This window comes from Schistocerca piceifrons, chromosome 9, assembly GCF_021461385.2.
Source record: "Schistocerca piceifrons isolate TAMUIC-IGC-003096 chromosome 9, iqSchPice1.1, whole genome shotgun sequence".
Lineage (NCBI taxonomy): Eukaryota > Metazoa > Arthropoda > Insecta > Orthoptera > Acrididae > Schistocerca > Schistocerca piceifrons.
The window spans coordinates 159,676,748-159,691,139 of record NC_060146.1 but is presented as its reverse complement, the minus strand read 5'-3'; the positions used below and the strand labels follow the sequence as shown (position 1 = coordinate 159,691,139).

Sequence of the window (14,392 nt, the reverse complement as noted above, 5' to 3'; positions counted from 1 at the left end):
AAAGTGGTATTGTATCACCTAGGCAAGGTAGCAGAAGACAGAAGAGGGGGAAGTTAATGTTCTTGCTGCTGTTGCAGCTGATCAGCATGTTAGTTCCCGCGTAATCGCCCGAGGAAGTGGCATGAGTGATGTAAGTGTCCTCTGCATTCTCCATCTCTCACCATCAAGAGCTGCGTGGAAACGATTATGAGAATCATGTTTTCTGCACTAGGGCATTAAGACAGGATACTTCAGAAGTATCACATACCTTGATTAGTGATGAAGCCACATTTACCTATCATGGCCAGGTAAACTGCCAAACATGCACTATTGGTCTGTTGTCAATCCCCATCAGCATCGTTATGTGGGATATACAGGGTGTTTCAAAAATGACCAGTATATTTGAAACGGCAATAAAAACTAAACGAGCAGCGATAGAAATTGTTGCAATATGCTTGGGACAACAGTACATTTTCAGGCAGACAAACTTTCGAAATTACAGTAGTTACAATTTTCAACAACAGACGGCGCTGCGGTCTGGGAAACTCTATAGTACAGTATTTTCCACATATCCACCATGCGTAGCAATAATATGGCGTAGTCTCTGAATGAAATTACCCGAAACCCTTGACAACGTGTCTGGCGGAATGGCTTCACATGCAGATGAGATGTACTGCTTCAGCTGTTCAATTGTTTCCGGATTCTGGCGGTACACCTGGTCTTTCAAGTGTCCCCACAGAAAGAAGTCACAGGGGTTCATGACTGGCGAATAGGGAGGCCAATCCACGCCGCCTCCTGTATGTTTCGGATAGCCCAAAGCAATCACACGATCATCGAAATATTCATTCAGGAAATTAAAGACGTCGGCCGTGCGATGTGGCCGGGCACCATCTTGCATAAACCACGAGGTGTTCGCAGTGTCGTCTAAGGCAGTTTGTACCGCCACAAATTCACGAAGAATGTCCAGATAGCGTGATGCAGTAATCGTTTCGGATCTGAAAAATGGGCCAATGATTCCTTTGGAAGAAATGGCGGCCCAGACCAGTACTTTTTGAGGATGCAGGGACGATGGGACTGCAACATGGGGCTTTTTGGTTCCCCATATGCGCCAGTTCTGTTTACTGACGAAGCCGTCCAGGTAAAAATAAGCTTCATCAGTAAACCAAATGCTGCCCACATGCATATCGCCGTCATCAATCCTGTGCACTATATCGTTAGCGAATGTCTCTCGTGCAGCAATGGTAGCGGCGCCGAGGGGTTGCCGCATTTGAATTTTGTATGGATAGAGGTGTAAACTCTGGCGCATGAGACGATACGTGGACGTTGGCGTCATTTGGACCGCAGCTGCAACACGGCGAACGGAAACCCGAGGCCGCTGTTGGATCACCTGCTGCACTAGCTGCGCGTTGCCCTCTGTGGTTGCTGTACGCGGTCGCCCTACCTTTCCAGCACATTCATCCGTCATGTTCCCAGTCCGTTGAAATTTTTCAAACAGATCCTTTATTGTATCGCTTTTCGGTTCTTTGGTTACATTAAACCTCCGTTGAAAACTTCTTCTTGTTGCAACAACACTGTGTTCTAGGCGGTGGAATTCCAACACCAGAAAAATCATCTGTTCTAAGGAATAAACCATGTTGTCTACAGCACACTTGCACGATGTGAACAGCACACGCTTACAGCAGAAAGACGACGTACAGAATGGCGCACCCACAGACTGCGTTGTCTTCTATATCTTTCACATCACTTGCAGCGCCATCTGTTGTTGAAAATTGTAACAACTGTAATTTCGAAAGTTTGTCCGCCTGAAAATGTACTGTTGTCCCAAGCATATTGCAACAAACAGTGTATTTCTATCGCTGTTCGTTTAGTTTTTATTGCCGTTTCAAATATACCGGTCATTTTTGAAACACCCTGTACTTTCCATGGAGTGTAAGCACGCGGTGTGGGAAAGTAAACCAGCAGCTCATAGGCCTGTGTATCAAAGACAGAATACTGAATGCACGCAAGTGTTGCAGATTCCTAACAGACCATCTTCCATGGATGCTAGAAGATGTTCCTCTACAGACTAGGAGGAACATGTGATACCATTATGATGGGAGTCCAGCCCATAGGGGTATAATGCATGAGTTCTTTTAAAATCGTTGGACTGAACGTGGAGGACCTTTACTTGCTGGCCCTTTCCACAGATTTGGCGCCTATAGACTTTATCCTGTGGGGAAAGTTGAAAGATGCTGTCTACAAGATCATATCAACTACACCTGATGATACGCAACGACATCTGCGCTGAAACGCTAGCAAGCATGCAGCATTTGCTCCATACCAGACTGAAAGAGTGTATTGCCACCGTTGGTGGTCATTTAGAACACAGCCTGCAGTCGTTAGTTGTCTCATTATTCGTCAGAATCCACATAACTAGTGTATGCACTTGTGTTTTTCTTTAGTGTGTCCTACCACAGGTACGGTACAAGTCTCGGTGTGGGAACTTTCCACAATATATCTCATAAACGACTCTCACTAGAATCCCGCAACAAGCACCACTGTCATTCTAATTTACCCTATTTTTGTCTGTTAATGTCAATAGACATTGCTCCATTTAAAAAACTCTCTAAATGTTATTATAACCTGTTGCTTGGCTAACAATACGAGCCACTAACTATCAATCCACTCTGTGAAAATGGCACATCAATAGCACTTTCCATTTCTGCAATATTTATGGTGCAAGTTTTAGGAGATTCGCCCTGTATTGTACAGGCATAATTAGCAAAAATTACTTCCTCTGTCCGCCCCCGGTAGCTGAGTGGTCAGCACGACAGAATGTCAATCCTAAGGGCCTGGGTTCGATTCCCGGCTGGGTCAGAGATATTCTCCACTCAGAGACAGGGTGTTGTGTTGTCCTGATCATCATCATTTCATCGCCATCGACGCGCAAGTCGCCGAAGTGGCGTCAAATCGAAAGACTTGCACCTGGCGAATGGTCTACCTGACGGGAGGACCTAGTCACATGGCATTTACATCCTTTCCTTTGCTTCCTGATCTTTTAATGACCAGAAGTGCAACAGAAACGTGGGAGATCTACATATGATGGGGATAATGGTGTGGACCAACCTCAGTGCCACCGAATGGCAGTATAAGCTGAGTGTGGGGACACCAGCTGTTTCGTTCGGTCGCTCTAGCGATCGGTTCGGTAAGTGAGTGCACCGAGTGGTAGGGTTAATGCAACTGAGCCTCTGTGCAATTTTATAAACTGTTCGGTACCGAGCTGGCGTGGCCCCAATTAACTAAGATGGGCCCATGCCTTGTTGTCATCTCTCCTCACACCAGCAAATCAACACAAGTGACTACACCTGCGGGCATGGTCACCTGACAACTGTGCACCAGCACAGCACACCACTGCATGCAGAGTTCTCCACATTTGATGTGGCCATCTGACACAAGAAAATAAATAGGTTGGTATATTCACATCCCAGTGACACTGAAATGGCTTCACATACTGTCCTTGTGTGTCTGTTGTTCATGTGTGTTACATCTGAAACAAAATAAATCATGCAGTAAGACACTTTCTTACTGACTGGTTCCAACCAGTATGTCTGGCCTTCCTCAGAATAACTACCTGTGTTAAAAACTTGACGAATGATAAGGACTGTTCAACTAATTTAGTCATTTCAGGACTTGCTAAACAAATATACCTTCACATGCAAAGGGATGGATGTAGCTCTCTAATGGGCTCTCATGTAAGGCTGCAGTTCCTCAATCAAATTATGGGCCACCTCCATGTTCAATCTGCATTGTGCCACAAAGATGCTCCTAGGCATTTTGGAAGGTTTCGTCTCATCGTTCAGATTATGTTGACAGATGGCATGGCGTCATATTTCTTCAAGGCGCCCTGCACATATTGTTTTCTCTTGCCTTCTCCTTAACTGTACCATGTGCACCATGACCCACGATTCTCAGCTGAAATGCATGCATGACATCTACGAACTCAGTTTCCAGTGGGATGTGTCCTGGTAATACTTCAGAAAACTCCATCTTCAGGCCCCAAGTGGCCCATCGGGACCATCTGACTGCCGTGTAATCTTCAGTTGAGGTTGTGGAAAACTTAATCACTATGTCCAAAACTAAAAACCACACAATATTTCTAAAATAAGAAATTGTCTCTGCAGTCAAAGCTACCGAACTGAACGAACTGGTAAGATAATTGACATCTCGGCACAGTATGTGGTGTCACCGCCAGACACCACACTTGTTAGGTGGTAGCTTAAATCAGCCGCGGTCCATTTAACACATGTCGGACCCGCGTGTAGCCACTGTGTGATCGAAGACCGAGCGCCACCACAAGGCAGGTATCGAGATACGGACTAGCACTCGCCCCAGTTGTACGACGACTTTGCTAGCGACTACACTGACGAAGCCTTTCTCTCATTTGCCGAGAGACAGTTAGAATAGCCTTCAGCTAAGTTAATGGCTACGACCTAGCAAGGCGCCATTTGTAACATTGCATGTATCTTAATGAGTCTCACTTGTATCATCAAGAATGCTGTATACCAAGGGACGATATAAAAGTTAAGTGTTCTAGTAGCTACGTTCTTTTCTTTATCACATTTATCACGTATCCCGTTACAGACCTATAACTTGCCTGCTAAATGCGTGCCTTTCGGCTACTTCAGTGTGGCGTAGCTGTCTTGTTACGCCACAACAGTTGGCGACGAGTCAACGGAAACGGGTCTTGTTCTTTCTAATTGCTTACATTTACTTGTGTCATGGCTTCGCCAGATGTACTGTCTGAATTTTATCGCTTGCAGAATCAGCAGATGCAGGCGTTATTGGATGCCCTTGGACAGCTCGTCCAGGGTCAACGTGCCATTCAAACCGATGCGGCAGCCGCCGCTTCACCGCTACCGCAGCCACAACATGCAGTTGCACCGCCGTTTCGCAAGTTTGACCCAACCCAAGAGACATGGACTGAGTGGTCACGCCAGTTTGGATTCCATCTCGCCGCCTACAGGATTCAAGATAACGAGCGGCAGCCTCATTTATTGGCGTGTGTAGGGGTGCAAACGTACCGTGTGATAGTGAAATTGTTTCCCCGACGCGACGTAGCAACTCTGTCCTACAAAGAAATTTTGTCGGCATTGGACGCCTATTTCAAAGAAACAGTTAATGTAGTTGCAAAAAGGTATACTTTCTTTCGTACAAAACGTATGGCCGGTCAGACTAATAGGGAGTGGGTTGCAACATTGCAAGGCCTTACACGGGATTGTGCTTTTGAGTGTGAATGTGGACTCCCTTATTCAGATACAATGGTACGTGATGCAATAGCACAGAACGTTTCTGATGTTCGCATACGGGAACAGATTTTGAAACTAGTTAATCCCTCCCTTCAGCAAGTGATAGACATATTGGATAGACAAGACACACTTGACTTTGCTCAGGAATCATTTGCAACTTCGCCAGCCGTGTGTAACATTAACCGGCCCGCCGGCCGCGCTGCGCGGCCCGGTAAACTGCCCTCGCGCACGTCCACGCAGCTGCCGCCACGCTCTAAACCAGGTGTGCCGCGCCAGCATACAAATGCAGTGAAATCATGCCCGCGGTGTGCTACTAGACATTCGCGTGAAAATTGCCCGTCATGCCAAGCTATTTGCTTTTTCTGTAATAAGAAAGGACATGTTCAAAGTGTTTGCCAGAAAAAACTCAGATCAGACACTCTTAATCGTTCCAGGCCCTTTGCTTCGCGCCGGAATCGAACCAAGGACACTCAGGTTCGTGAACCTTCGCCCATGGACATTCATGTAGTTAATTCCACTTCGTCCAGTGCCACTCTTTCTACCAGTGACTGTGTTCGTCCCACAAAAAGTGTGCGTCGACGTCGCCGGAAATCACGTCAGTTAGCAAGTGATTCTGTACAAGTGTCTGTTCAAATTACACAAAACAGTCGCTCTTGTCGTCAGCAGGACAATAAACTTTTTGTAGATTTGGACTTTACTGGCAAGGTCATACCATTCCAGCTCGATACCGGAGCTGCAGTTTCATTGCTCAATCACGACACGTACAAACAACTGGGCAAACCTCCGTTGCGTGCGTCAACTGTTAAGCTCACTACATATTCAGGACAGCAGATCCCTGTGTTAGGACAGTGCACCCTTCTTGCAACATATAAGAGACAAACAAAACTTGTGTCATTTTACGTTCTTCGTTCTTCTACTGCAGTGAACTTGTTTGGTTTAGATTTATTTCAGTTGTTTAACTTGTCTATTGTAAATCAGGTCCTATCAGTGAACGAGACTGTGCCTTCAGACAGTGTTTCTCGTCTGTGTGAAGAATTTGCAGACATTTTTGCACCAGGCCTTGGTTGCGCTATGAACTATGAAGCACATTTGGAACTGAAAGTCAACGCGCAACCGAAATTTTTCAGAACGCGCAATGTTCCTCACGCATTGCGTGATGAGGTCGCAAGAACATTAAACGATTTAGAATCACAAGGTGTAATTGAACGTGTACAAGCTTCTCTCTGGGCCTTAGTAATTTTGCCAAAACCTTCCAGAAAACTGAGACTTTGTGGACTTCAAGGCAACAGTGAATCCACAACTCGTGATTGCAACTTTTCCTTTACCCCGCCCGGAAGATCTTTTTGACAAACTGTGCCCGGGTACATACTTTTCGAAGTTGGACCTAGCAGATGCGTACTTGCAAATCCCAGTGGACGCCGAATCCCAGCGCGTCTTGGTGGTTAACACGCATCTTGGTTTGTACCGATTCAAAAGACTGCCATTCGGGTGTGCATCCGCCCCTGCATTGTTTCAGCAATATTTACAAACTGTTTGTGCATCGGTCCCTACTGCTGCGAACTATCTGGACGATATCGTGATCCCCGGAAAGACAGCCGACGAGCATTTAGCACACCTACGAACATTATTTCAGGTGTTGCGACAAAATGGTCTTCGTTTGCGGAAGGACAAATGTGTGTATTTTGCTCGTGACTTACCATATCTGGGACATGTCATAAATGCACAAGGCATACATCCCAGTCCAGAGCACCTCCGTGCCATACAAGAATTGCCTTCGCCACAGAATGTGAAGCAGCTACAGAGTGTATTGGGTAAAATTAACTATTATCATCGCTTTCTGCGCGATGCCTCTTCCATTTCAGCTCCGCTTCATAGCTTACGCCGTAAGGGTGTTCCGTTCGTCTGGACGACGGAATGCGAACGCGCCTTTCGCCAGTTGAAATCGGCGTTGCTTTCTAATACTTGCTTTACGCCATTCGATCCCCAGAAACCCCTTTTGTTGATGGTAGATGCATCGGATTTCGGGATCGGTGCTGTGCTTGCGCACAAAGTTGGCTCGCATGATCGCCCTATTGCCTTTGCGTCAAAATTGCTCTCGTCTGCGCAAAGAAATTACTCGCTGATAGAGAAAGAAGGTTTGGCTCTCGTGTTTGGTGTTACTAAGTTCCATGATTTCTTGTATGGTCGTCACTTTACCATCATCACAGACCACAAACCTTTGACGTCGCTTTTTCATCCGAACAAACCTGTACCTCCACGTACAGCGCAGAAATTCATTCGCTGGTCTATTTTCCTCTCGCAGTACCGCTACGATATCTTGTATCGGTCCACTGCTAAGCACGGAAACGCCGATGCGTTGTCCCGTTTGCCTGTTGCTGAGGATAGAGCATTCGATTCTTCCGAACTTGCTTGCATGTTCATTGATTCGGAAACCGATGAAGTGGTCGAATCGTTTCCGATTGATTTTCGTCGTGTAGCTACAGCCACAGCTGCTGACCCGGTCCTTGCTACCGTTTTGCGTTTTGTTGCTACGCAATGGCCTTTGTCAAAGTCTCGGATCGAGGATCCGTTGGTTCGCCAATTTTTTGCTCACAAGGAGAGACTTTTTGTACGACGTGGTGTTTTGTTGTTGTGTTCTGATAATGATCAGTCCAGAGTCGTGGTCCCACGTTCGTTACAGTCCTGTGTCTTACGGCTTCTTCACCAAGGACATTGGGGTATAGTGCGAACGAAACAACTTGCTCGTCAGCACTGTACTTGGTTTGGAATTGATGCTGCGATTACGAATATGTGTTCTTCTTGCATGGCGTGTGCCGAACAACAATCCGCACCGCCGCGGAAAGTCTTTGCATGGCCAAAAGCCACTTCCCCTTGTCAACGCTTGCATATCGATTTTGCTGGTCCATTCTGGAATGCTCGATGGTTGGTTCTCGTAGATGCCTTCAGTAATTTTCCTTTTGTTGTCCGGATGTCTTCCACGACGTCATCTGCCACCATCCAAGCGTTGTCTGCTATCTTTTGCATTGAAGGTCTTCCGCAGACTATTGTTTCCGACAATGGCCCACAATTCATGTCCGCAGAATTTCAGTCATTCTGCCAGGCCAATGGTATTCAACATCGGACATCCGCGCCGTTTTCGCCTCAGTCAAATGGTGCCGCTGAACGATTGGTTCGGACTTTCAAGTCACAGATGTTAAAGTTGAAAGAGTCGCATTCTCGGGAGGACGCGTTGTTGCTCTTTTTGTCATCGTATCGCTCTCAGCCCCGAGATGGTCGCTCGCCGGCTGAGTTGCTCCACGGTCGTCCTCATCGAACCTTGATGTCTTTGCTGCATCCGCCGCATCAGGTTCCTGTGCAGCGGCAGACTCCTGCTTTTGCACCAGGCGACGTTGCATTCTATCGCAACTATCGAGGTTCACGGCGTTGGCTCGCAGGGCGCATTCTTTGCTGCCTCGGCCGCGTGATGTATTTGGTTTTGGGGGCCTCTGGTGAGGTGCGTCGGCATCTCAATCAGTTGCGCCTCTGTCGTCGCACGGGTTCTGCCGCTCCCTGTCTGCTTTCAGCGACGGTGCCGTCCGGTCAGCGCCCTGGGGACCCATCTACTGGCTCGCCTCTACTGGCTCGCCTTCAATTTTGCCCCATGGCGACGCGCCGCCGCAGCCGCCGCCGCCTGTTCTCCCGCCGGCGCCGCCCGCATTCGACGCTTCGCTGCAGCTGCCGAGCGCCTCCCTGGGTCACGCGCCACCGATCGCTTCCCGTGCCCAGCTGTCCTCCGCCACGGAACTCTTGCCCGCTCCGGACCACATGACGTCTTCGCGCGTCGGATACCTCGACGCAATGGAGGTCGACCCTTCGGCCCCTCCTGTCTCTTTATGGGCGCATACACCGCATGTTGACGTGCACCCTGGACTAGGTTTTCAGGCGTTCCTAGCTCCCCTCGGACCGAATGGCCAGGTGTGGGTGGCACAGCCTCGCCTGTTGTTAGGCTCCCCACCTCATCGCATATGTCAACATCGGGTCCTCCCCACGGCGGGCGGAAGCCTTATAACACGACCGTTCGCCGATCTGCGGGGGAGGAATGTGGTGTCACCGCCAGACACCACACTTGCTAGGTGGTAGCTTAAATCGGCCGCGGTCCATTTAGTACATGTCGGACCCGCGTGTCGCCACTGTGTGACCACAGACCGAGCGCCACCACAAGGCAGGTCTCGAGATACGGACTAGCACTCGCCCCAGTTGTACGACGACTTTGCTAGTGACTACACTGACAAAGCCTTTCTCTCATTTGCCGAGAGACAGTTAGAATAGCCTTCAGCTAAGTTAATGGCTACGACCTAGCAAGGCGCCATTTGTAACATTGCATGTATACCAAAGGACGATATAAAAGTTAAGTGTTCTAGTAGCTATGTTCTTTTCTTTATCACATTTATCACGTATCCTGTTACAGACCTATAACTTGCCTGCTAAACGCGTGCCTTTCGGCTACTTCAGTGTGGCGTAGCTGTCTTGTTTCGCCACAACACAGTAGATGAATAATCGGCAGGGGGACCGATCCTTACCAGGCCTCAGTAACATACACAACAGCACCGTCGGCTAACGAACCGAAAATGACGTTACTACCAAGGATAACCGACGGAACCGAGAGGTATGTGTGGTACAGAATTGGACCACGGGAGACCGGTGTCTGCGGCGACTGGAAACGGTGCCGGGCCGGGGCGCGGTCGGCGCGGATTGGCGGTCGGCGAGCGCTGGCAATAATAACACCGACCGGGGCGCTCGTAAAACCGTCTCAGCCCCACTACTGCCAGCACTGCTGCCGCTCGTACCGCCGAGAGTTTTACGGCCGGCGCAGTTGGCGACACTGACCACGCTCACCCCTCGGCCTTCCCCGTTCGCGGGCAGTCGCAGCCCAGCGCACGGCCGCCACAATTCTCCCCCTAAAATCCGGAACCGGTAGCAGTAATACTGCCACCCCGCCAGACCAAATAAAGATCCGGCGCGGCGCGAGGGGAAGACGCGGAATAATAGGCGAGCGCCCTAATGGAATACCGCGACGTGATTCGCGGCTCTCTCTTTGTTTCGGACGTCGCAACGTTTCGTACCCCACCCAGACTGATTCCGACGCTGGCTTCCTCTCCGACTGTTGAATCGTGTTGGCGAATTCAAAAAAACGCTAATTCTGTAACTCTGAAGCGAAGGGTGGCTTTATAAATACAAATGTACACTACTGGCCATTAAAATTGCTACACCACGAAGATGACGTGCTACAGACGCGAAATTTAACCGACAGGAAGAAGATGCTCTAATATAGGAATGATTAGCTTTTCAGAGCATTCACACGAAGATTAGCGCCGCTGGCGACACGTACAGCGTGCTGACATGAGGAAAGTTTCCAACCGATTTCTCATACACAAACAGCAGTTGACCGGCGTTGCCTGGTGAAACGTTGCTGTGATGCCTCGTGGAAGGAGGAGAAATGCGTACCATCACGTTTCCGACTTTGATAAAGGTCGGTTTGTAGCCTGTCGCGATTGCGGTTTATCGTATGGCGACATTGCTGCTCGCGTTGCTCGAGATCCAATGACTGTTAGCAGAATACGGAATCGGTGGGTTCAGGAGGGTAATACGGAACGCCGTGCTGGATCCCAACGGCCTCGTATCACAAGCAGTCGAGATGACAGGCGTCTTATCCGCATGGCTGTAACGGATCGTGCAGCCACGTCTCGATCCCTGAGTCAACAGATGGGCACGTTTGTAAGACAACAGCCATTTGCACGAACAGTTCGACGACGCTTGCAGCAGCATGGACTATCAGGTCGGAGACCATGGCTGCGGTTACCTTGACGCTGCATCACAGGCAGGAGCGCCTGCCATGGTTTACAGCATCATGATGTTCCCATCCGCGTTTGGCGACATCGCGGTGAACGCACATCGGAAGCGTGTATCGTCGTCGCCACAATGGCGTATCGTCCAGCGTGATGGTATGGGTTGCCATTGGTTACACGTCTCGGTCACCTCTTGTTCGTACTGACGGCACTTTGAACAGTGGACGTTACATTTCTGATGTGTTACGACACGTGGCTCTACCCTTTATTCGATCCCTGCGAAACCCTACATTTCAGTAGGATAATGTACGACCGCATGTTGGAGATCCTTTACGGGCCTTTCCGGATACAGAAAGCGTTCGACTGCTGCCCTGGCCAGCACATTTTCCAGATCTCTCACCAACTGAAAACATCTGGTCAATGGTGGCCGAGCAACTAGCTCGTCACAATACGCCAGTCACTACTCTTGATGGACTGTTGTGTTGAAGGTGCATGGGCAACTGTACCCGTACAGCCATCGAAGCTCTGTTTGGCGCAATGCCCAGGCGTATCAAGGGCGTTATTACGGCAGAAGTGGTTGTTCTGGGTACTGATTTCTCAGGATCTATGCACCCAAACTGAGTGAAAATATAATCTCATGGCAGTTCTAGTATAATATATTTGTCCAGCGAATACCAGTTTGTCATCTGCATTTCTTCTTGGTGTAGCAATTTTAATGGCCAGTAGAGTAACACAAAGCCAATGAATACAAGCAAAGGAGTACGGCAAGGCTGTTGTATTTCTCCTACATTCTTCAATATATACAGGGTGAAGAATGATAAAACCGACAAACTGTAGGTGTGGACTGCTGAGAGGAAATGGAGGTTCGTTGATTGCTTGATTTGGGGGGAATGCGCCAAATTGCGAGGACATCGTACCAATTGGATTAGGGAAGGATGGGAAAGGAAGTCGGTTATGCCCTTTCAAAGGAACCATCAACGAATTTGCCTGAAGCGATTTAGGGAAATCACGAAAAACCTAAATCAGGATGTCTGGACGACTGTTCGGACCGTCGTCTTCCCGAATGCGAGCCCAATGTGCTAATCACCGGGTCACCTTGCTCGGTGGAAATTGGGAAATAAGGTCCGATGAACATGTGTCTGGAATTGTATCATTGCCACGGTAGATGGCGCTGACGAACGAAAGTTCCTCTGACCACCTGTCGTGTCTTCCTTGTGTGTTGCGGGCTGTGCGTTAGACGCAGCGCACTGTAAGCAGCAGAAAGGTCCAGTGCTCATGTCGGGAAGAAGCCGGCTATATCAAAACTAGTAGCCTCACAGACACCAACCACATCACTCAACATTTGAAGCCCTTTTTGGGCGTCTGTGTGAGCATGGTTCCTTTCAGATAGGCAAACATGTAGGGACGCGGCGGACTGTGCGTACACCAGAGTTCCAGGACCGGGTTCTACAGAAAATTGAGACGTACTCTGGTACAACCTCCAGGCAAGTGGCCCGCCACTATGGTGTAAACCAAAGTCCGGCAGTCCACGATGAAGTGTAAACGCGTCCATTGCAGCCCATGGAGACCACTTTGAGCATCTTTTGTGACGTGGATGCGATGCAGCTCTGTACTGTGTTTGGGACGATCCATTTCCAGACATGTGTTCACAAGACCTTTTATCTTCCAATTCATGTTAGGTATCAGTCCCTGCAATTTGTCGGTTTTATTAATGTTCACCCTGACTACAGATGTTAGCTTCAAATGGAAAATATTCAAAGTAAATGGAGTTCTTTTAGATCGTGACACTAGACTAAATTTAATTTTATATGCAGATGACCTAACTATGACTATAGAGAATGCAGATGGCCTTAAGAGGGACGTCTGTAAGTTGCTTGCAGCCTAAAGTTGTCGGTAGATAAAACGAAAGTAATGGTATTTCAGAGCATACTGCCAGTAAGACCTAAAATAGTGTTGATACTAAAATCTTGGAGCAACTAAAGAATTTTGAATATCTACGATGCGATATCGCTTCCGGATATAACAATGACTTAGACCACAAATTAAATAAATTTACTTCCATGTGTGGAACCATTGTAAAAAGTTAAAGCTTAAACTCGTCTCCATTACAAAAATTGCGATAGAAGTTTATTTGAACTTCAGATTTTGACAAGTACTTAATATCATGCACAATTAATTTGAAGTAAATGCGCCGAATGCTAATACCTTGGTATCAGCTGCATTAGGTAGACAGTGTGCGACATGGAAGTTTGGACTGCTCCAGGAGGCGTGCACAGATAGCCGAAGCGGTTATGACGACCATTCGCAAAAGCGGGAAATCTGGGTTCGAGTCTGTGTCTGGCAGAAATTTTACGTATGTCACTTTCTTTCTTTCTTTCTTTCTCCGGCCTTTGTCCCACTCCAACGTGAGATCGGCTCTATTATGACGAATTTGGCAGTGTTAATTGCAGAGGGTGGCCGGATGCTCTTCCTGCCGCCAGCCCGAACCCCCTGAGACGGAAGTAGTGTATCTCAGCTGTCTGCGTCTAGTATAAGTCATGAAATAGTGCGAACGTTATACTAATGTCTGTGAGTCGTGTAACTGAGGCGGAACTTGGGGACCAGCCCAGTATTCACCTCGCAGGATGTGTAAAACCGCCTAAAAACCACATCCAGGCTGGCCGGCACACCGGCCCTCGTCGTTAATCCGCCGGGCGGACTCAATCTGGGGCCGGCGCGCCTACCCGAGTCCAGGAAGCAGCGCATTAGCGCTCTCGGCTACCCTGGCAGGTCAAATTTTGGTATGTCACTAATACGTAGCGAGTATATCTATACCTAATACCGCTGATGCCAATATATTCGCAGTCCGCGAGTATATTGGGGATGGCTATCAATCATCTTTCATGCAGACATGGACGTAAATACTCCAAGCTGATGCTAGAAAGAGGCAGCGAGAGAGAGAGAGAGACAGACATAGGAGATCTCACCTTGTGCAGGAGGTCGTCGAGTGAGTCCATGTCGCAGGCAGGTGGCGCGTGGCTGCTTCCGGAGGCGGGGGCGGGCGTGGGGGCGGGGGCGGGTGGCGCCATGGGCGGGGGCGGCTGCGGCTCCTCCACCGCCAGCATGGGGGGCGGCGCAGCGCTCTGTGGGCAGGCGGCTGTCAGCGGGGGCGGCAGTCTATTGCACAAGCCACGCAGTTGGGGGCGGCAGTCTATTGCACAAGCCATGCAGAGGGGGCGGCAGTCTACTGCACAATCCATGCAGCGGGGGCGGCAGTCTACTGCACAAGCCATGCAGTGGGGGTGGCAGTCTAGTGCACAAGCC

General features: G+C 48.9%; 1 protein-coding gene across 1 annotated transcript in view; it reads right to left on the bottom strand.

The window, feature by feature from the left end:
- The window catches only part of LOC124717037 (uncharacterized protein CG43867), a 594,156-nt gene extending 580,031 nt beyond the window's left edge, over positions 1-14,125 (bottom strand). The window contains exon 1 of the mRNA XM_047243692.1: positions 14,056-14,125. Within this exon, the coding sequence (XP_047099648.1) occupies positions 14,056-14,085 (30 nt within the window). The 5' untranslated portion in view covers positions 14,086-14,125. The remainder of the gene's footprint in view (positions 1-14,055) is intronic.
- Between the last annotated feature and the right edge of the window lie 267 nt (positions 14,126-14,392).